The sequence below is a fragment of the Lactuca serriola genome, chromosome 9 (assembly GCF_051521515.1).
Source record: "Lactuca serriola cultivar US96UC23 chromosome 9, Lser_US96UC23_V15, whole genome shotgun sequence".
In the NCBI taxonomy this organism is placed as follows: Eukaryota; Viridiplantae; Streptophyta; class Magnoliopsida; order Asterales; family Asteraceae; genus Lactuca; species Lactuca serriola.
Genome location: NC_136416.1, coordinates 45,426,387 through 45,450,816, shown reverse-complemented (window position 1 = coordinate 45,450,816; position 24,430 = coordinate 45,426,387). Strand labels below are relative to the sequence as shown.

The 24,430-nt window shown below is 35.4% G+C and overlaps 1 protein-coding gene and 1 pseudogene across 2 annotated transcripts; one reads left to right on the top strand and one right to left on the bottom strand.

Annotated features, from left to right (window-relative positions):
- The first annotated feature begins 14,767 nt into the window (after nucleotides 1-14,767).
- LOC145076963 (2,3-bisphosphoglycerate-independent phosphoglycerate mutase) lies at nucleotides 14,768-17,955 on the top strand. Its single transcript, XM_079022750.1, has 9 exons — nucleotides 14,768-15,017; nucleotides 15,508-15,635; nucleotides 15,752-15,902; nucleotides 16,020-16,223; nucleotides 16,322-16,746; nucleotides 16,831-17,023; nucleotides 17,095-17,190; nucleotides 17,274-17,429; nucleotides 17,518-17,955. The coding sequence occupies exons 1-9, from the start codon at nucleotides 14,856-14,858 to the stop codon at nucleotides 17,677-17,679; spliced, it is 1,677 nt and encodes a 558-aa protein (XP_078878876.1). The 5' UTR covers nucleotides 14,768-14,855; the 3' UTR covers nucleotides 17,680-17,955.
- A 2,736-nt stretch (nucleotides 17,956-20,691) lies between these two features.
- LOC145073578 (uncharacterized) lies at nucleotides 20,692-23,567 on the bottom strand (annotated as a pseudogene). The gene is made up of 8 exons (XR_013691437.1): nucleotides 23,021-23,567; nucleotides 22,529-22,676; nucleotides 22,274-22,424; nucleotides 22,066-22,191; nucleotides 21,899-21,979; nucleotides 21,627-21,819; nucleotides 21,271-21,552; nucleotides 20,692-21,164 (listed from the first exon to the last, which is right to left on the bottom strand). The product of XR_013691437.1 is annotated as an uncharacterized LOC145073578 (transcript).
- Nucleotides 23,568-24,430: the final 863 nt, after the last annotated feature.

The window sequence follows — 24,430 nt, the reverse complement described above, 5'->3', positions numbered from 1 at the left end:
TTTTCTGAGAGATTCAAACTTTTACAAACACTTACATACATTTTAGAAACTTATACTTGAGACACGTTCAAACGTTTTGATAACAAACATCGACACTAAAATACTTATGAACTCACCAGCTTAATGCTGATAAACTCTTTCAAAATAACTTGTATTCTCAGGTCATCAGTAGACAGGTACTGATGCCAGCTTTTGAGAAGATGGAGCGCCTTCAAGACTCATCATATTATTTTGATTTACATTATATTTTTGGTGTCTAAAAATGTACAGAACACGCTTGTATTAAAATTATATATTTAATGCAATGGATGATGTTGTTTGCTTATTTACATTTACTGTGTTGTGATACTGTACATGACGTCCTCCGCCCCAGAACGTTTCCGCCGTTCTTGGTTTTGGGGTGTAACAGATTGGTATCAGAGCATTGTTTATAGTGAATCAAGTATATCAACCCATAAAAGATATACTAAACTATAAACCCATTAGGGATTAAAAACACTCTGACCCAAAGTCTATACTTTAAATATTAAAATATTTAATTAAGTATACTAGTCTGCATTCATACTAAAATCAGTGTCACAATGACAAGAACAAAAGTATTACGATTGTTAAATATCACAAGTGAGCTCGGGGATGTATGGTCAGTCCTGGGAATGGCATAGCCTGATCAACTATGTTGGTCCGAGGAGTGATTAGCATATGCCCTAGAATGGTTGTGATGTGTTAACAAGTCTAAAAACTTACCAACAATACCACAAGAAGATCAGTAGAACTTAAACTTAAAAATACTATAGGTGTATTTTGTACTACTAGTTACATGTATACTATATTCTTATACCTCTCTTCTGGCGTAGATTTAAATGGCTGGATTCCATCACGGCGACCCGTACTTCCCAAATGAAGGCAATGTCGGGTGGATCGAAGAAGAGCCCGAAGATGAGCATCCAATCCCTTTGGATGATCACCTCGCAGAAGGCTTTTCTGATGGATCTGACTCCGAGCCTGAAGTCAACAACCTACCGCTAGTAGGTCAAGCCCCGAACAACAACCCCCGACCATCTTTTCCAGGTCCTACACCCTTGTGGGCAACCAACTTGAATCGCTGGAGTGACGAATAGGGTCAACCCTTACCATACTTTGGGGACCGAAGCTTTTACAACGTCAGTGAAGGTGGTTCTGCTGACCGAGCTCTGCCCATCATTATCCGCAGAATAGCTCGTAATGTTGAGCAAGGTCGAGCAGCCATCGACCGGGTCATGGAGATTGATGCCAACTCTGGTTTCAACACAGTCCGCATCCGCCGTCTTGAAGAATACATGGAACGGACCCGGAGAACCAATGAAACCCTGCAGCAAGAGTTGGTTGCCTCCCGAGCTGAAGTCTTAGAACTTCAAGCCCGTCATAGGGCTCAGGAGCGACACCTTCAAGAGGTGTTTCGTCAAGTGTCCGACCTTAGGGCTCGCCCGAGGAATTCCCATCGCCGTTAGATGATGTCTAGTACATCTCTGTCTTTTGGTTAAGGAATAGCCTTTAACATCTGTGCTCTATGTAGCACTTATCTGTAAAATATTCCTAACTTTCAGTACTCTAATTAGGAATCTAAGAACTGTCAAACTTTTCTGTATGGTATGATGTAAGACCTACTGATAGGTCGATTTTCCATGAACTTATTACATCAGTAATACCAGTATTATTGACATCATATATATAATCTGTGGGAAAAATCTGTACATTTGTGTTCCTACTAATATTCTTTGTTGTGATCTCAAACATTCATTCAACTGTTGGGCTATGGTTAGTTAGTCCATGTGTCACTCTCACGTTGCTTACAAATTGATTCTTACCATTTTTCTTATCTTTATAAACTTATAGCTGAAAGATGCCTCCTCGCAAATCTCCCAGGAATAACCCTGCACCTCCACCGCCTCCTCCGCCTCCGGTCATCGATACTGCAGCCCTGAATGTTGCCGTAGCTGCAGCAGTGGCAACTGCCATGGCTCAGTATCACTCATCTGATGCCAGCAGAGGTGGAACCCTGTTGAATCAATTCCGGTTGAAACCCCTGTGCGCTCGAGAGAGTGCTCCTACAAGGATTTCACCAATTGCAAGCCGAAGCCTTTCTATGGCACCGGCGGAGTCATTGCCCTCTCGCAATGGTTCGAGAAGACTAAATCAGTCTTCGAAATCTGTTCATGCCCTGCGGCAAGCAAAGTCAAATATGCCGCATGCACCTTTGAAAGAAAAGCCCTGACGTGGTGGAACGGCCACGTTAAAGCTCTAACCCTCGTCGTAGCCAACGACATGGGCTGGGAAACAATGAAAGACCTCATGATTGAGGAATACTGCCCGAGGGGCGAAGTCCAGAAACTGGAATAGGAACTTTGGAACCTGACTATGAAGGGCACCAACGTAATCGCTTATACTGCCCGATTCAGCGAGCTGGTGGCCCTCTGCCCCAATATGGTTCCCACTGAGGGGAAAAAGATCGAAAGGTACATATGGGGGCTAGTGCCTCCGTATCAGGGGAATGTCCTAGCATCAAACCCCGCTACGTTCGACAGTGCCAAATGACTGGCACAACGACTCATTGACCATGGAGTCAAAACCCCTGCAACAACAACCACCCTAACCATCCCGGAACCCTCCAAACCCGCTGACACTAAGCGGAAATTCTGGGATGAAAAGAAGAAGCAGCAAGCTGCCAGAAAGCAGCAAATTGTGGCAGTGCATGCCACAATAACCCCTGTTGCTGCTGCTACTACTGTTTCGGGGAAACAGTATGTTGGAAGTTTGCCTAAGTGCAACAAATGCAACTTCCACCACAACGGCCCCTGCCGTGAAATGCAGTGCTCTAACTACAATAGGAAAGGACACACCGTCCATTTCTGTAAGTTCCCGGCACAACCGATCACCCAGGTCCCTGGCTCTGGCGCGAGCCCGACCTGCTATGGATGTGGCGAAGCAGGCCACTATAAGAGGGACTGCCCCAAAGCAAAGAATGCTGGTGGAGCAGGGAGGGTACTAGCTATAGGCCACGGGGAAGCAGCTGCTGACCCGACATGGTAATTGGTACGTTCCTCCTCGATAACTCCTATGCATGCATTCTGTTCGATAGTGGAGCGGAGCGAAGCTTCGTAAACCACAAATTTGCTCGCATGCTTAAGCAACAACCACACACACTCAAAGAACTATTCACAGTAGAAATGGCTAATGGAAAAACTGAAAGTACGAATAGCATATACTTAGGTTGTACCCTAACTCTAGATAACCATTCATTCCTAATCGACCTCATGCCGGTCTCAATAAAAAGCTTCGACGTTATCATCGGCATGGATTGGTTAAGTCTTCATCGCGCCGACATCATGTGCTACGAGAAAGCAGTCCGTCTAAACCTTCCGTCTAACGAAACTCTTATAGTCTACGGCGACAAACCTGGTGCGAGTCTTCGTATTATATCAAGTATTCAAGCACATAAGTATCTGCGTAAAGAATACCATGCATTCCTTGCTCACGTCGTCGACACGAGCCTCGAAACGAAAGAACTAAAGAACATCCCAGTAGTGAGCGACTTACCCTACATTTTCCCAGAAGAGCTACCTGGATTACCTCCGCAACGGCAGGTCGAGTTCAGAATCGACTTAGTCCCAGGAGCTACCCCAGTAGCCAAGTCGCCCTACCGCTTAGCACCAGCTGAGATGCAGGAACTCTCTGGTCAACTTAACGAACTGCTCAGTCAGGGCTTTATAAGACCGAGTTTCTCACCTTGGGGAGCACCGGTCTTGTTCGTTAAGAAGAAAGACGGATCATTCCGTATGTGTATTGACTATAGAGAACTCAACAAACTGACGGTCAAGAATCGTTACCCTCTGCCTCGCATAGACGATCTATTTGACCAACTGCAAGGGGCGAACTATTTTTCCAAAATTGATCCGAGATCCGGATATCACCAGTTACGAGTACTAGAGGAGGATGTGCCGAAGACAGCCTTCCGAACTCGTTACGGACATTACGAGTTCGTGGTGATGCCATTCGGATTGACCAATGCGCCTGCAGTCTTCATGGATCTGATGAATAGAGTATGCTGACCTTACTTGGATCAATTCGTCATCATTTTCATTGACGACATCCTGATATACTCCCGAAGTAAGGAAGAGCATGGCGATCACCTGCGACAAGTTCTAGGGACATTACGAAAGGAGAAACTTTATGCGAAGTTCTCGAAATGTGAATTTTGGATCCGAAGAGTAGAATTCCTAGGACACGTGGTAAGCGAAGAGGGAATCCACGTGGACCCATCCAAAATTAAAGCCATTGAGAACTGGTCAGCACCCAAGACGCCTAATGAAATTCGTCAATTTCTAGGCCTCGCTGGCTACTACCGCAGATTCATTCAGAACTTCTCCCGAATAGCGAAACCCCTTACAAGCTTGACCCAAAAAGGCGTGGCCTTTGACTGGGAAGAGAAACAAGAGAGAGCGTTCCAAATGCTCAAACGAGCCTTGTGCACCGCGCCAATACTATCCCTCCCCGAAGGGATAGAAGACTTCGTAGTATATTGCGATGCATCCAATCAAGGGCTCGGGTGTGTTCTGATGCAGTGAGGTAAGGTCATCGCCTACGCCTTGAGACAGTTGAAGACACACGAGGTTAACTACACGACCCACGATCTTGAACTAGGAGCAGTGGTGTTTGCTCTGAAGATCTGGAGACATTACTTGTACGGAACGAAAAGCACTATCTTTACCGACCACAAGAGTTTACAACACATTTTCGATCAGAAGGAGCTCAACATGAGACAACGACGGTGGGTCGAGCTACTCAGTGACTACGAATGCAATATTCGTTATCATCCGGGTAAAGCCAACGTAGTAGCAGACGCCCTAAGTCGGAAGGAATATTCTGGTCGCAAAGTCAAGTCATTGTCAATAACCATCCATTCACACTTGTCTAAGCAAATTCAAGCGGCCCAACTTGAAGCCATGAAACCTGAAAACGTGACGGGTGAATCCCTTAGAGGAATGGACAAGAATTTAGAAGCCAAGGGTGACGGAGCCTTATATTTCATGAACCGGATCTGGACACCGAAACACGGTGGTTTCCGAGACTTGGTCATGACCAAGGCGCACAACACTCGGTATTCCGTCCACCCAGGTTCAGATAAGATGTATCTGGATCTTAAAAAGCTATACTGGTGGCCTAATATGAAAGCAGAGATTGCTACCTTCGTAAGTAAATGTCTTACTTGCGCAAAGGTTAAGGTCGAGTACCAGAAGCCCTCTGGTCTACTGCAACAACCAGAGGTTCCATATGGGTCATCGTCGATAGATTGACCAAGTCTGCACACTTTCTGCCTATCAAAGAAACTGACAAGATGGAGAAACTTACGAGAACATACATTAGGGAAATCGTACGGCTTCATGGTGTACCTATGTCCATTATCTCCGATAGAGATAGTAGGTTCACCTCAAGATTCTGGCAATCACTACAACATTCCTTAGGAACAAGGCTAGACATGAGCACAACCTACCATCCACAGACCGACGGACAGAGTGAGAGGATCATCCAAACACTGGAAGATATGTTGCGAGCCTGCGTGATTGACTTTGGGAAGGCATGGGATACTCATTTACCCCTTGTCGAGTTTTCCTATAATAACAGTTATCACACGAGCATCAAGGCTGCTCCATTTGAAGCTCTCTACGGCCGAAAGTGCAGATCTTCTCTGTGCTGGGCTGAGGTGGGTGATACCCAATTAGCCAGGGGGCAAGCTTCCGACAGTACTCTCACCGGTCCGGAAATCATTCGTGAAACGACAGAGAAAATCGTTCAGATCCGTGAACGATTAAAAGCCTCTAGAAACCGACAGAAGAGCTACGCTGATAAACGAAGAAAACCTTTGGAGTTTCAGGTGGGAGACAGAGTCCTTCTCAAAGTCTCACCCTGGAAGGGCTTGATACGCTTCGGCAAGCGTGGGAAGCTTAATCCGAGGTACATAGGGCCTTTCGAGATTCTTGCAAGAGTCGGCCCCGTAGCTTACAAACTCGACCTACCTGACACACTTCGTAACGTACACTCTACATTCCACGTATCTAACTTGAAAAAGTGTCTGTCCGACGAGACTCTTGTAATCCCACTCGACGAGATCGAGATCAACGAGAGCCTCAACTTCGTGGAAGAACCAGTAGAGATCATGGACCGTGAGGTCAAGCAGACGAAGCAAAGTCGTATCCCTATCGTGAAGGTTCGCTGGAACGCCAAGCGAGGACCGGAATTCACTTGGGAACGCGAGGATCAGATGAAACTGAAATACCCTCATCTTTTCGCTTAATTGTTTGTAACTTCTTGTTTGCTTAAATTCTAATTTCGGGACGAAATTCCTTCTAACGGGGGGATGATGTGACAACCCAAAATTTCCATTTTGTACGAACATTATCTATTCAATAGAAGCTAGTCCAATTTCAATGAATTTCAGACTTGTCCGAATAAGTTGTGTACATTAGGGTTTACGTTTAAGGAGATATCAGGAGAGTGGATGCTCATAGGTTTGTGAAACTTGAGCATTTCAACACTTCATAATGTTAGAGTCCAATTCCAGAATAAAAATATTTTCTGCCAAAATATTTCAGGACTATTAATAGATTTCTGAACTAAATTCATTTATTATTCACATTTCCAACTAGAGAAAAGCCATATTCTCTCTCACGGATCTTCGGGTTTTCATCCCAAATCGTGAGTACACTTCTCTAGTTGTGTTATAATGTTTTTTTTATGCTTATTAACATAGATTACATGTCTAATATATGAGATCCGGGAGTTTACCGCCCAAGAACGTTCTTGGGGAGTAAACTCCAAAATGGAGCTTTAAGGCCATCTAGTCCCATTTCCTTGTTAGGTAACTACCTTAGGATGATATGTATGTTCATTTGAGACTAGAAAACAATCAAAATCATATAGTTTTAGGAGTTTACGGCCCAAGAATTTCTTGGACCGTAAACACCTTTTTCAAGGGCTTAAAGTGCCATAATCACCCCCCTAAGGCTTTAGACTATTACCCTCAAATACTTGTAGCTAAAATGGGGACTAAAACACATCAAAAACATCCCTAAAAGGGAGTTTATGGCCAAGAAATGCTCTTGGGCCGTAAACTCCAAGTAAAGGCACCAAAGTGTGCCTAAAGTCCCCCTTAGCCTAAATCAAAAGCCTAGAAATTATCATACTTGTGCAAGAGACTTAAAAAGAATTAAAACATCCACCCCATGAGAATTTACGGCCGTAAACTCTAAGGGGTATGGTCTTTAGGCCGTAAACTCCTCAAAGGAGTGTTATCTATGCCCTAAACTACCCAAATGATTAAACCACCAAGCTAGGCTTATTCTAGAAATCATTAAGCACTTTAAAACACCCAAAACCACCAAGAGTGGAGTTCACGGCCGTAAACTCAAGGGTTTACGACCGTAAACTCCAAGGGTGGGGTTTGTTGGGTAGTAAACACTTATTCAAGGTTCTTGGAAGCTTCAAACCCCTTTAGCCTTGTCCCATAACACTTAGATGCAACCATTAGGACCTATAACACTTATACAAAGTGTTTACATGTTCCTAAGTGTCCCAACTTATTTCATTAAGTTATTATTTGGCTAATTAGTTATATGTATGTTTATTATATGATAACTAGGCTCGTGCCTGTGAACAAGTCTCCGTTTGCCACCTAGCACGGTATCCGACACTACAATCCAAACCACTCACCACAAGTGAGTTCATACCCCTTTAATTAACCTTTGAAATACTTTAAATGTTTTAAATACTTTATGGGGGGATACAAGTTCAATGCTTATAGTTATTGAAATCAATCACATGTGATTGCATTAATCACATGTGATTAATAACTAGAAAACCAATGATTTTATCACTGTTCAAACTGTTTATCAAACTGCTTTACTTCAAAATGTTTTACAAACTCTTTTACTTATCAAATGCTTTTATTAAACTTTGTTTTACTACTTATAAATTGCATGCCCATATATGTATAGATATATAAGAAATGTTTAAAGGGCTTAGGAAGGCCATCCGCCCTATTTCCTTTTTCTCGATTTGGATGTGGTCTGGTGGGATTTCGGGTGACCGTCCGAAGGTCGTTTCAATATTACTTATATATCAAATATACATATATAGACATAAAAGTACTTCCATATTCATGCGCACTATACACACCATTAGTAAGTTACCATCGGGGTAACACAAGATCATACTACTACAACTTCTAGATCAATGAGTCAGTTCATTCATGAGTCTATACATTACATTACTATGAGAACATATACAACTATACTAGGAGGAGAACATATACAACTATACTAGAAAGAGAACATATACAACTATACTAAGAGGAGAACATATACAACTATACTAGAACGAGAAACATTACATATACAAGAATACGTTAACAATTATGATCCACTGGATCGGTGCATGCCTTAAATGTCATGGCCCGAGTTGTAGCCAGAATTCTCTTGAAGGGAGAGCGTGAGTTTGCGTATAGATCTATACTGGATTGACTATCCTACACCTTGCTGCTAGCTACAGCCGGACCTGCAGGTCTGCGGGTGCCAAACGTCATTCCGTTATCACGATCATTTGTATGTCGTTGTTACCAGTCGATAGTATGGTGCAATTATCACATTATACCTTAATATAAATCCGGTTTAAGGTAGTTAGTACAGCAGTAGTTCCTATAATACAAAACTACAGTACTACAATGATTTACCCATTACATATTTTTAGTGATAACCTCACTTAAACATTAATGTACAAACTATATTTGTTAAATGTTAGTTACACTTGGGAAATTACACACTTTTACAACAAACGAGCAAACAAAACAGTTAAGCCTTGGTAGAAGGCTACTTTAATAGAAAATATAGGTTTTTCTGAGAGATTCAAACTTTTACAAACACTTACATACATTTTAGAAACTTATACTTGAGACACGTTCAAACGTTTTGATAACAAACATCGACACTAAAATACTTATGAACTCACCAGCTTAATACTGATAAACTCTTTCAAAATAACTTGTATTCTCAGGTCATCAGTAGACAGGTACCGATGCCAGCTTTTGAGAAGATGGAGCGCCTTCAAGACTCATCATATTATTTTGATTTACATTATATTTTTGGTGTCTAAAAATGTACAGAACACGCTTGTATTAAAATTATATATTTAATGCAATGGATGATGTTGTTTGCTTATTTACATTTACCGTGTTGTGATACTGTACATGACGTCCTCCGCCCCAGAACGTTTCCGCCGTTCTTGGTTTTGGGGTGTGACATGCAACAAGCTAAATGCCACCCACCTAAATCCCACCAATAGTGATGTAAAGTCTTCCGCACTAAATTAACATGCGTTGAAAGCTTATACAATGGTGGGTCCTTCACCCTCTCTAATGAAAGTGACCAGAAAATCTGATCAAAAGTGGAGATAATGATGGATTTATCATTTTTGTTACATAGAAGGATAGTAGATAAGGTGGAAATGCAGCTTGATATAGAAGGTTGAGATTTAGCCGGAAAATAGTGGCAAGGAAGAGAATGAAGGAGACTAAATTGATATGAGAAAAGGGGAGAGATAATGAGTACGCTATGTCGGTGGAATAAAAGATAATGGTCTCTCGTCGGAGATGAAAACGGTGAACAGAGACGTTAGATACAACTAGGGTTTTCAATTGAGAGATGAATGAAGGAATGAGGAAGACCATGTGAATAGGTAGAAGAAAGAAGTGGGTGGGTGGGTTGGTTGAAGAGGGTAAATAGGTACAGGTTAATCTATTTTTTTTTGATTTGTATACATTTGGCCACTCATTTTCATCTATATTTATCCTCTTCAACTTGTTAACCTGTACATATTCAGTCATTATGACCGACTACTTTGGGTTAGCCTTTAATATTTTTGTTTGCACATTTAGTCTTTAATATTTTTTGTTGCAAAATAAGTCCTTGTTATTTTTGTATACATTCAATACTTATAACTGATTTCTTTAGATTTTTCTCACAACATCCTATGTATGACAATCATTAATGAAGTCATTATGACCGACTACTCTAGTTTTTTTTTTTTTTTTTTTTTTTTTTTTTTTTTTTAATAGTTTACCTATAGTGCTATCAACTAAAGAGCTTGCTTTGTATTCTTATATTTTTTTACTTTCAACTTTTTCATTTATAAAATATTATGTGGTTAGGATATTATAATTTATTTAGTTATACTCATATTTTATAAAAAGAATCATAAAGTTTAAAATAGTTTTACATAAACATGTCAATGATATTCGAGCATTATCACTAAAAATAAATTGACAACTATTTTTCTATAGATTATTTTCATATACATATAAATTTTTCATGAGCAATTGTAAGAAATTTATTAGAATTGAATTCATTATTATACATACATTAGATGATATTATTCACAACCCGACCCTCGATAACCATAAAATTTTAACTTGTTTAAATTGGACGCCATTGAGTTTGAATCATAGATTAGCCACTGGTTTTAGATCATGTATTCTGAACGTCGTAACTTCTTCATACGATTTCGGATTTTCACCCATTTGTATTTGTATCTACTACAACTTTCGTTAAGATCATTCTCATTAAAAAGTAATATATATATATATATATATATATATATATATATATATATTTACTTACGATTTTATTAAAAAAAAAGTATTCACACACACACACACACACATATATATATATAATATATATATATATATATATATATATATATATATATATATATATATATATATATATATATATAGGGAAAGGTTATTTGGAAAACAAAAAAACCCTAAAAAAAACCCAAAAAATCATAAAAATGCATAAAAAATACTTAGAGATCACAAACTTTTTTTTGACATTTTTTAACAAAAAATTGCTAAAAAAAATTTGAAAAAAAAAACTTTTTTTTTTATATAAAAAAAATTTTGATTTTTTATTTTTTTTTCAGCGAATTTTTATAAAAAGTTGCGATATTTTATAAAAAAATTCCAAAAAAAGTTTTGTGATCTCTAAGTATTTTTTTATGCATTTTTAGGGTTTTTTGTTTTCCATAGAACCTAAACCTATATATATATATATATATATATATATATATATATATATATATATATATATATATATATATACGTAAGTAAAATGTATTACTTTTTAACGAGAGTAATCTAAACGAAAGTTGTAGTAGACTGAAATATGAACGCGTGAATATGAATATCGTTAAAATCCGAGATATTGTGAAGAAATTACGACATTTAGAACACAAAACCTAAGTCAAACCACAAAACCTAAGCAACCAAACAACTGAGACTATGGTGGCTACAAGCATCAACAGTCCCAAACATCTCATTAATGATTGTTCCAAATAGGATGTCGTGAGAAGCTCAAAAGAAATCAATCATAAGTATTGAATGTGTACAAAAACAGCAAAGCTTATTTTGCAACCAAAAATATTAAAGACTAAATATGCAAAAAAAAAAAATAAAATAAAATAAAATAAAAAAAATTATGGACTAAATGTGTATAAAGTGATAAATATATTACCATATTAAGTCAATATTTCTGACTTATCTGGAATAGCCGGTAATAAAGACTGAATGAGTTGAAGTAATAAATATGGATGAAAAGAAAATATAAATAAATAAAAACTTAATAATCAAATATGTATAAATCATAAAATATATTACTCTTTTAAATAATTATCCCTATTATTAAATATTGTCAATGAGTATAAGAAAAAAAATTAAGTAGGATAAAATTGTTTTTTTATTCGGACTAATTTTCCAAACTGCAGGGGTGTTCGTTTGAATGGATCGGTTTGATCCGATCCAATCAAGTAAATCCAAATGGATTTCGGTTTTCAAAACATCGATCCGAATAATCCAAACTAAGTTCAAATCCGATCTAATCCAACCAAATTACAGTTCGATTGGATCGGTTTTTACAATTCGGTTTTTAAGAACCAAGACATTTTAAATAATGTATAACTTAAATAATAACTAACTCTTTAAAAGTAAATAAATAAAACTTTTTAGCTATGAATTATAATTTATAAACAACTATTAAGAAAAATTAGCTATAGTTTAATATTTCATTGAAATTTTTGATAAGTATATATTAAAGTACTATCTTGGTTGAAAGATTCTAATAATTAAAAAAATAATTTAGTAAATTTATAAATGATTAAAGATATATATTAAAAATAAATAATAAGTTATTATTCAGTTTTTTTGGACTATTCGGTTTTTATTTTATAAACCAAAACCAATCCGAAATTCAAAAATAATAATACGGTTTAGCTTAAAATCAATGCAAAAATCCAAATATTCAAACCAAATAGTCCAATCCAAATTGTCCTATTGGACAATTCGGTTTTAACCAAACAGTAAACAGTCTTACCATCAACAATGCAAAGGTTGGACAAGTGAGAATATACAGGGACCGAAACTGTAATTTACTCACAAGTTTATGTATAGAGACAGACGGTGGGCGCATTCGAGTTTGGGGCTGCGTCAGTTTGACTTTTCAAAGAAGAGGCATGAAAAATGAAGATGGTGTGGCGTCACAACACACGCTGTTTGCGTTAAACCACCAATTGCTTATTTTACTAGATGCTTCTCGAATATTCTCTTTTCATTTCCTTTATTTCAAAGCCAACCCTCCTTTTATAGGATTTGCATTTGCACCCTTCTATTTTCCTTTTTTTTTTCAATCCACATCGTTCCATACGCATATATTTTTATCTAAATAAAATATTTAACAAAAAGTATTTAACTATTAATAGAAAAGCTAGTTACATATTGAAGTTATGTTAATATTAATTCGAACCTCTCTTTTGTACGTTTTTAAGCAAGTTGATGGACTTGACTATAACAAGTTCACATATTTGACCAAAAACAACAATCATATATAATAAGAAAATAGGGTCATGCAAGCAAAAGTCTTTTCAACATGAAAAATACGGTTTGAAATAATAGTACTTTCAAAAAGCCTCCCCAAATGCCAACCGTTTTTCCTTTCAAACCATGACATATATTTGAGAAAAAAAAAACTGATGATAAAATTCATAAGTTAGTTAAAAGATATTAATCAATGATGGGGTTGATAAGAATATAACAAGTTGATAACAGAAGTTAGAGGTTTTGTAGAAAAAACCCTTTGTGTTTTCATACTTTTGCAAATAATTCATTATTTCTATTTTGCATGATTAAGGCCCATAACTTATGTATTTTAATATAAACGAACTTGATTTTTTGAAATATACTTTATTCAATAAAGTTAAGAGATAATTCATAGTTCTACAAATGTCAATTATAAATATATTATCATATAGTTTTTTTTTTTTTTTTTTTTTTTTTTTTTTTTTAAATCTCCAAAATTTGAAATAATAAAAGCATCTCTAATGATTGGACTATGTTATCATTTAAAATGAGTGATGCATCATCATATATTAATCTTGATCTCCAAATAAGTTATCATTCTATGGTTAAGTTTATTTAAATAGTTTTTTTTTTATATAAATATAACTAATTTATCCTCATCTACTCAAAATGTTTTATAAAACCTCAACATTTAATTAGCCAATTTTTAAACAAATATATTGTATTAAGAGGCACGTATAAATACAAATATATTGTTTTATTATTTTTGTATGTAAAATATGAACATTTATTATGCTATAGTTACAAAAATAAAATGAAAATATTAAAAATATTATATTATCGTCATAAAATTTATATTTATAAATAAAATATAACTAAATATTTAATCAAAATAATTAATTAGTAAATAAATAAATAAATTCTCTAAAACTAAATTATAACTAAATGGATAAAATAAAATATAGTTAAAATAGAAAGGGTTATATATACTAGTTAATAAAATATATTGACTACTAGTGGTAAAAAAAAGCAAATAAACTATCAAGTCCAATGTATTAAATGTACAAAAATTACAGTAATAAGCTATAAAAAAAATCTCTCTTTAAAGATATTCTAACAACATAATTGGACATCAAATATATTAAATGTACAAAAATTACAGTAATAAACTATAAAAAAATCTCTCTTTAAAGATGTTCTAACAACATAATTGGACATCAGAAAATCTAATTATTAATACTTTATAACTTATACTTATATTACAAACCACTAAATAAACTCCCTACTTGAACATATCAAATCAATTTTATGAGTATTAAGAACACATGTTACTTTATCTATTTGTTTGCATGGCTCATGTTTAATGTTTAATTAACTGTTTTAAAATAGATGGCTATAATTTTTTTTTTATATTTTTTAAATAAACATGCTTAATATTTAACCAGATGTTTGTAATATATTTTAATATTAGAATAAGAAAACACTTGCATATAAAAATCAAATCTATAAATTTCAGAAACAAAATCTAATAGTAGAAAAAAGAACTAATTGTAATTGAACATTTAGCATATAAATGTAACCTAAAATGAAAAATAACAAGTTTTTTTTTTTTTTTTAAATAAAAAAGTATATAATTTATTCAGCGTTTAGATGTATTTTTTTTATTTGAATTTTATGATTTTTTTTGAGTTTTTTATTTTACTTGGAAAATTCAAATCACTAAACCAATGGGCTATTTTGAACTATGGGAAATTCTTGGGGGACTTTTTTGGCACTACAAAAAAATATCAGAAATTGCAGTATAAAATATTGCAGACATATGTGGTATCGCCGCAGACATCTACCTACTCTTTCGCTTCATTATCGAACCCAAACGAAGATCTAGAGAGAAAAGACTGAGATTGAAAGACAGCGAGAGATGGGGAGCACTGGATTTTCATGGAAATTGGCCGATCACCCGAAGCTACCAAAGGGGAAGCTGGTAGCCATGATTGTTTTGGATGGATGGGGTGAAGCTTCTCCCGATAAGTTCAACTGCATCCATGTAGCAGAAACCCCAACCATGGATTCTCTAAAAAACGTACTACTCACTTTCTCTCTACTTGCTGTACATCTGTTTTTCTCTTTTTGTATGCATATACGTTAATTTTGATCCCCTTCAATGGCGGATAGTCGTTTTTGTTTGCTAATTAGATCTAAAGGACTTAAGGACCACTGATCTTGTTTAGTAGATGTATCCTACGTCCCAACCGGATATAGTTACTGGCTCTAGATCAAAGGAATTAAGCGAGTTTAACCATAGCGAATCAACGATTTTGAACAGATATTTTACATATGTTTTTGATGTATATCTTAATAAGATCTGATTGTGATTTCGGTATGTATGCAATCGTAGATTGATCAGTACATCTATTATGTAAAATGAGGCTAGTTCAATTGGTTATCGGAGGTGATTTTGTCCGAGCTTAGGGCGGAAACTCCGATATCAGTTGTTCCGAACTTATTGCTCTTTGATCGATTAGTAATCAGATGATTTGAATAGCCTTTGATGTGTATGTCTTTTGCTATAGGGTGCCCCTGATAAATGGAGATTGGTCAGGGCTCATGGTACTGCTGTAGGACTTCCCACTGAAGATGACATGGGAAACAGTGAAGTCGGGCATAATGCTCTCGGTGCTGGAAGAATCTATGCCCAAGGGTGAGATTTTGATCCTTCATTTAACCCTAATTACCTCTTCAACGATCACATGCTTATGATTCGTATTCCCTCCCATTGTATACATTTGCTTATCAATCTTCGCTTCTTTCTTTTAGTGCAAAACTCGTGGATGCAGCTCTTGAATCTGGAAAAATTTATGAAGATGAAGGTTTCAACTACATCAAGGAATCTTTTGCAAACAACACCTTGCATCTTATTGGACTAATGAGTGATGGGGGTGTGCATTCACGCCTTGATCAAGTACAGGTATGTAGATTTCACTTTCACCTTTGTAACTAACTATTCAACAAGCATTCACTTCATCTTTCTTGATGGAGACATGACATAATGACATATTGACATGTCCTACTTTCTGGATTACAGTTGTTGCTCAAAGGAGCCAGTGAACGTGGTGCCAAGAAGATTCGTCTCCATGTGCTCACTGATGGGCGTGATGTTCTTGATGGATCAAGTATCGGTTTTGCTGAAACACTTGAAAAAGAACTTTCAGACTTACGCAAAAAAGGCATTGATGCACAAGTTGCTTCTGGTGGGGGCCGCATGTATGTCACCATGGATCGTTATGAGGTAAGTGATAACCCTAAATCCTGTATCACAATTCTTGATGTTTGATTTACAAAAACCTAAAAAGTATCCCAATTGAGATTACAAACTCTTGATTTCAGAATGATTGGGAAGTTGTGAAAAGGGGATGGGATGCACAGGTTCTTGGTGAAGCTCCACACAAGTTTAAGAATGTAGTTGAAGCTGTAAAGACACTAAGACAAGTTCCTGGTTCTAATGACCAATACTTACCTCCATTTGTGATTGTTGATGAAAGTGGAAGCCCTGTGGGCCCCATTGTTGACGGGGATGCTGTTGTCACCTTCAACTTCCGTGCAGATCGTATGACCATGCTTGCACAAGCTCTTGAATATGAAAAGTTTGATAAATTTGACAGAGTGCGGGTCCCGAAAATCAGATATGCAGGTATGCTTCAGTATGATGGAGAATTGAAGCTTCCAAATTACTACCTTGTATCTCCTCCATTGATCGATAGGACATCTGGCGAATACTTGGTTCATAATGGGGTCCGCACTTTCGCTTGCAGGTAATTTATTTATTTGTTTGTAAGAAAGGAAATGTTGATTTCTTGAATCTTGAGTTGACCATGTTTGACTTTTTGATTCAACAGTGAGACAGTGAAATTTGGACATGTGACATTTTTCTGGAATGGAAACCGGTCTGGATATTTCAATGCTGAGCTGGAGGAATATGTTGAGATTCCAAGTGATAGTGGAATTACTTTTAATGTTCAACCAAAGATGAAAGCTTTGGAGATTGGTGAAAAGGCACGTGATGCTATCCTTAGTGGAAGATTCGATCAGGTAAAACGCAATTTTGAATATATATATTTTTTTAAATGAAAAATGGACAAGAAATAATTTGTTGTGTTTAGGTGCGTGTGAACATACCAAATGGTGACATGGTTGGGCATACTGGTGATGTTGAGGCTACTGTTGTAGCATGTAAGGCTGCTGATGAAGCTGTTAAGGTAAAAAGAGAGAGATAATAGAAAATTGAAAATCGTTTATGTTTATTTTTATTGTATATGAAGGAATTTATTTTGTGAAACAGATGATATTGGATGCAGTAGAGCAAGTAGGTGGAATATTTGTGGTGACTGCTGATCATGGTAATGCTGAGGACATGGTGAAGAGAAACAAAAAGGGAGAGCCTGCTCTTGATAAAGAAGGAAATGTTCAAATTTTAACCTCTCACACTCTTCAGCCTGTAAGTCAGCTACTACTTACTATAATGAGAAATAATTGAAGGTGTGGGTTAAGTTTAAGTAATTAACCATGGTTGAGTTAATGTGTAGGTGCCAATTGCGATTGGAGGACCTGGGTTAGCAGAGGGGGTGAAGTTCAGGAAGGATGTGCCGAGTGGAGGATTAGCGAATGTTGCAGCAACAGTGATGAATCTTCATGGGTTTGTGGCTCCTGATGATTATGAGACAACTCTTATTGAAGTTGTTGATTGATTGAGTAATTAAAGTGGTAAAGATGAAAAAAGGTGATTTTGGAGTTTGGAACATTTTCGTTTGAATAATTTGATGGAAACAGTAAAAATGTAAAACATATGACACCAATATGTTTAGTTACCATTTTCCGATTTTGGTCGCATCACCACGGTTGAGTCAGTGGGTTTTACTTTTATTTTTACTTTTAGCCTTAGGCTTTTTTATGTTTATGCAACAAAATGATACTGGTAAAACGAACGGTTTGTTTGATTTAAAAGTAAAAGTTGTGGTTACATAGTTTTTTTTTTGCATTATGGGTTTTAAAATATTCTGTCAAGTTGTTGTTCTTGCTTATATTTTTTTGGTAATTTTGTTTGACGCAAGCCTTAGATCCATTTTGTTCTGTATTTGTTATTGGTTTGTTGACAATCATCGTTGGGTGGCATTGAAGTGTTGGATTTCATTTGATGAACAAAATGCTGTTCAGCCAAACACCTCATTCTGAATATGTTCCTTTCACTCTCACTTGAAGCATATCCTTCAGCTGTGGAATTTGAAGAGTGTATACAGTATACTCAACACATTGTGTGACTGGTAATAGAAGACCATGTCATTTTGGAAAATGTCAGTAGGAACACACGTGGAACTTGTTCACCTATGGAATCACGTTCTTTTTTTTAGACGGCAGAATGCTTTTTATAAATAAATAAAAATTAAAAAAAAAACACAAATAGCAAGATGCTAGTGCTACCAAAAATGTGAGAGAGGGGGTGGAGAAAGAGTTCGAATATGGGATTGCTTGGAAAGGGATGCCAAAAGAGAAGTTTTATAGGTAATTCAATTTGAATAATGACATAATTATCTATTAATTAAATAGATAATCATCTATTCATAATTCAAATATGCCTAATTGCAAAGCAAAGCCTATCTCTTTTATAGTTTCTAACTAAAACCATCAAACTATTGATGAATAACAAACTAATCCCTATATTTACTGTTATTGCTATTTTAGATTGCCCTCTATGTGCAACTCAATATGCATATGTATTATTAGTAGTGTTACCAACTTGTTGTGTCAGTGGTCATATTTCCAACAAACTCTCGCTTACACATGACACTACAACTATATGGAAGCACTCCAAAAGTAGCATATGATAATTTATCCAGAACAAGTAAAGAAATCAAAAACCCAAAGGTATGAATCAATCTTATAGGTAAGTTATCAAGCATCCTTTTGTTCTTGATATAGACCATCAATATTTTGTTTACCAACATAGATTCATGGGGACCAACAAAACAGATTGCACAATTGATCCAATATCAATCAATTCTAAGCATGGCCATGCATTTAGTGTTAGCATAATCATTGAGGGGTCCTATGATATCACTTCTACTATAGGTTAGAAGAAACAAATAAACATTTATATGTTACAATGAACAAATAAACGTTGACTACATAGACTGCACCCACCCATCATGTCACACCTAGTCATTCCATGTACGGGTGACAATTACAAACAACGTTGTGCTAAAACATAATAGACTAAGTCAAGAATCTTATGTATCTCTGTTTTAAGGACGTAAGATATTACTATCTTAGAATTATTTGTGACGTGATCCATGAAGTAATATCTAAGTACGGGATATCCAATATTTGATCTTTATAAAATACATGAGAGTATAGTCACATCTCCATGCAATATCTATCTCTATGGGTAATTAACTAACACCTCGCATCAATCTTAATTCATAACATCTTTCCATAAAAAGGAACGGATATTGAAATTCCAAATAAACTAGTATTCAAGGAAGTAAGTAAAAATGCAAATGGAACGCAATAATGAACAAAATGAAAATAATTGTTCCTAACATATATTAAGATCTTAATATCATACAAAATTTTTAGTTCCTTGACATCTAGTCAACTAAAATAAAATTAGTCAAGCCAAGTCGTTTGCAAATCCAATGCCAACCGACCTAGTGTGAGAATCATGCTTCGTCTATTGTAGTTGCTTGGTAAACGAATCAGCCGAATTCATGCCCAATGCAATTATGTTGATGGATACGGCCTCTTTCTTCAACCTTTCAAATATAATGATATTTCATGAGTGTATGTGGTGTGAGTTTGTGTGAATTGTGTTCTTTAGCCAAAAACGAATGCAACCTCATTGTCATAGTAGATCTTTATGAAATGGTCAATGCTTAGAACCACACCGAGGTCTCCTATGAACTTCTTCATTCACATAGCCTTCTTTTCAACTCCATTAGCTGCAATATACCCAAACTATATTGTCAAATCAGCTACAATATCTTATTTGGAACTCCTCCAAGTCGTCGCTCCGCCGTTTAATAAGAACACGCATCCTGGCTACGAACAAGAATTGTCTTTATCAACTTGGAAGCTAGCATCAATGTAACTCTTTACTCCAAGCTCTTCCTTACCTCTATAAATCAAGAACATATATCCCATTCCTATCAAACATCTGAGAATGTTTTTGATTGCACAGGTCTTGTTAGGATTGGTCTGAACTTAACTCGGCATGCTTAAGGCATACAAAATGCCATGTGCGACATATATGATTAATCCCACATGTTCAATCCATTTAATTAATTACCATTAAATAAGTTACTAGCTTTAATAAATAAACCTTTTTAATTATATGTTTAGTTTTATTTGCTAGATAATAAATAACCAATTATTTATTTACTTATTCTAGTCAATAAATAATAAACTTATAACCAAAAAATATATACTATTATTTATTTCATACCATTTTATTGTATAGTTTTAAACCAAACTAATTTAAGAATTATAATTTATAGTTAATGTGTATGAAATAATCATTTTCACCGATACACACATGTTTTGACACTTTGGTGAAAGATATGAAAAAGCTTGCCATAAGTATATGAACCCTCTTAATCACAATTAGGACACCTTTGTCACTACGTTGAAGGAGAGTGACAAAATCAATACCTCTCTCTAATGTGTCAACTCTTTTTAGCAAGCTCCAAAATTACAACAAGTCAAGATTCAACAACTCAAAAAGTCAATGCAATAAAAAAAGAATAACAACCACAAGACCTCATCAATAGTTGTAGTCTCAAAATGTCAAGCATCAAATAAGTATACCATTACTCAACATAACCTCTCTAACATATATATAAACACCATATGCTATATGCATCATCATCATCATCATCATCATCATCATATATACACACACATAAAACTATTTAACTTAAAAAAAGAAAAAAAAAGCATGCCAAGTGTCAACAATCTGTTGCATTCTAACTTCAGTTAGACCAAACATGAACCAAACCATGAGCATTACCCGTATAAATGGCGTTGTGTTCTTCATCATAGTAAAGAGCTGTCACTTCTTCAAGTGCCCCTGCAACTTTCCTCTTTTCATCTTCATCTTCTTCATTTAAACACGCATTCCTCCAGTTTATTTTAGCCACACATTTTCCAGTCCATATATTACTTATATTAATCGAACCAACTGCACGCATCATCAACAACAACAACCATATCCATAAATATATATATGACATGACATGACATGACATGACAGGTGTTGATATATTTAATAAAAATGTTGATTGTACCTTTTCCATCTCCATAAATAGTGGATTGATCATCTGAATCAGTAGGTTTGCAGAAGGAAATTATAAGATCTTGATCACTAGTTATGTAGATGTTATTAGTATTACAATCTGGATGCCATAACACATGATCCTCAAATGATGTCACAAGCTCTCCTTTGAAATTCCAAACAGAAACACTTCGGTTTCTAAATGTTAAAAAAAGTTGATTCTCATATAGAAATATGAATGCAGATGTGTCATGAACTCTGTTCTTCCAACTTCTTTCACATCAGCATTTCTTACCTATTTATTTCAATAAGTTAATAAATAAAGTATATGTAACTAACAAGATCCATAAAAATGATATATGAACATACATCAAGAATCTGGAGATTTTCATTTTCTTGCTTAACAAGAAGCTTTTCGTTGAATTGCTCTATGAATTCCACCTTTTTGTTTCGATGAAGTAAATGATTGAAATCTTTTAAAACACTTCCATCTTCAATTGAAAGTATTTTAAGAGGAACATGACTTGCAGCCCTACTGTAAATCAATAACATGATACCAGGGCTGTGTCATAAAACAAAATTTATTAGCATAAGGAGAGATAATATTATAATTATGAAGTTATGTTTACAAAGGATATTACCTGATCTTGATTTCTTCTACATTTTTGTCTGCTACAGAGTACAACAGTGTATAATTCTTCAAGTCAAACACCTTGTATATGCTAAAAACAAAAAGAAAATAGAAATCAGCAACAACTTTTACACAGCCAAATTAGAAAAATGTAATATTTTATAAAAAGAAAGGTACCTATCTTCAGCTGAATAGGTAAGAACTTTCCCATTGACATCATCAAATTCCACAAAGCCAGGCCACTTGAGGGATTCAGACTCAAAAAGAGGAAAACCAGAATCTGGTTTGCCTCTTTCTATGTATCTACAGTTTATATAAAAATCAAATATCAATGTAACTTAAAAGCAGAATATGTAAAGGTAAGGAGTAGAAAGTGGAAACTGACTCTATTCTTGTTGATCTGCATTTGAGTGAACTGAAACTGTCTGAAGCATATACAGACACAGTAATTAATGAGTCGTTATTTTTATTGTAAAACAAGCTGCGGATGACTTCATCTGGGAAGATATTCAAGAAACATATCCTCTTTTTTGTATCTGCATTTAGAGTGCCAAATGAAAACTATTAAGATTTAAGACTGTTGTTGTTTCAAATATAACCAGAAATTGACAAGAATGGAATATAAATTAAGAACCATCACCTCTTCTAAAAGCTGCACAAACACCAGAACTTGTAAGAGCGAATATGATACCACGTCCTGCCACTATTTCAACAACTTTTGCCCTTTTTGTCAAGAATGGTAATGCAAATGATGAACTTTCCTTGGGATCATGGGTACTATATTGTTCCTGATCCAATTATGAGTAGTTTAAACTTTAAATGAAACGGGTAATACAAATGATGGAGTTACCATATGTTAACATCGAACATGAATATGCCTATATGACTACACATAGCAATACAATCATCAAGGACAACAAGAACATAAAAAGATCTAACTGTTTGTTTAAGAGAACTAACACTCTTGTCCAATCAATCATGGCCATTAGTAATTCCTTATTGGGTCGATCTAAATGCACAACAAGGGATCCCTAAACTAAGCTTATCTCAAGTTCTTGTCATCCCAGGTCATTGAATTTCGAAAAATTGCTGCAAAATTGACTGGAACCAAGGTAAACGAGGGAGGATTTACCGTCAAGCGGATGTTCCTAAACCGGTGGATGGAATTGCTGATGGAAACGGAACGTTGGCGTTTGGAAGAAATCTCACGTCTTTGAATCTTCTTGACGCTGTTGTTGACGGAGAGCCAGTTGGTCCAGTCACGCTTCTTCGTAGCAACCACTCTCCTCCGACCACCGCAGTGTGGCGGCGGCCTACTACCACCACTACCGCTGCTGCTCGCCATCATAATTCTGCTGCTGCTGTCAGTAGCAGTACCAGTACCACTACCAAACCCTTGTATTCCCCTTCATTAAGAATCTAGGTATTGAAAACACATTTTTGCAATCGGAATTCCAGGAAGTATACGCCGCGAGAGTTGATTAGTTCAGAGTAGATGATGATCTTCAGAATGCTACTAGATTTCAAAGAATCATATAATTCAATTGATTTGAATCGAAACGACGAAAAAGGGGAATCTCCCCGATTACTTGTATTAATAAAATTGGTAAAGTATGAAGCCCACACCACAGTCACATTGCGGTTCTCGTCATCCCAAAATAAAAAATAAAACCGACAATTACGGTTACGTCTTGGTGTTTATATTTGGTTTTGAGACGATCATCTATATCCCTATTCCCTAGTCATATATAACGATACTAATTTATAACCGTGGGCATTAGTATTAAAAAGGTAAAAATAATTTTAATTAAATTATAATGTAACTAGTTTATAACCCGTGGGAACCACGGTTATAAAATTAATTAAATTTTTATATTAAAAATTCAAAATTATTAATCAGTTATTTTAAATAAATTATTAATTTAAAAGATGTTTTTTTAGTTATGCAAAATTATAATAGTTGATTCAAATAAATATGTAAAATTAATTTTTAATATATATTAGACTTTTTTTATTTGTGAATTAATGAAAACATTAATATAAAATTTAAATTTTAAAATAGATAATAAATACATTGACAAATAGCATCACATTAATGAGGATGTCTAAAAAATTTTAAATGGAGAACTAATATATTGACAAGTGGCAACACATTAATTAAGAGGTCTAATATGATGACACATGACAAAAAAACTACTCTTTTATTAGTATAGGGATTATTGAACAATGATAAAAAAAATTAATAATTTAATAAATTAGGCAATAGATATTACAAATAAATTTTTTGTTGACGTGTTTGATATGTGTAAAATGGAGGAGTGAATTAGTGGAAATTTAATTAATGAGGAAAAACCTTACAATGACAAGTGACAAATAATTAATGTGAAGATCTAATTAATTGACACGTGACAAATGTGCTACTCTTTTATTAGATAGGGAGATTGATCTAATCTTCAATTTAGGGATAACTATAGTAACCAATCCAACTTTTAGGTTTTGCCTATATTTTGTCTTTAAATAAAGTATCTAATTTTAGGTTCTT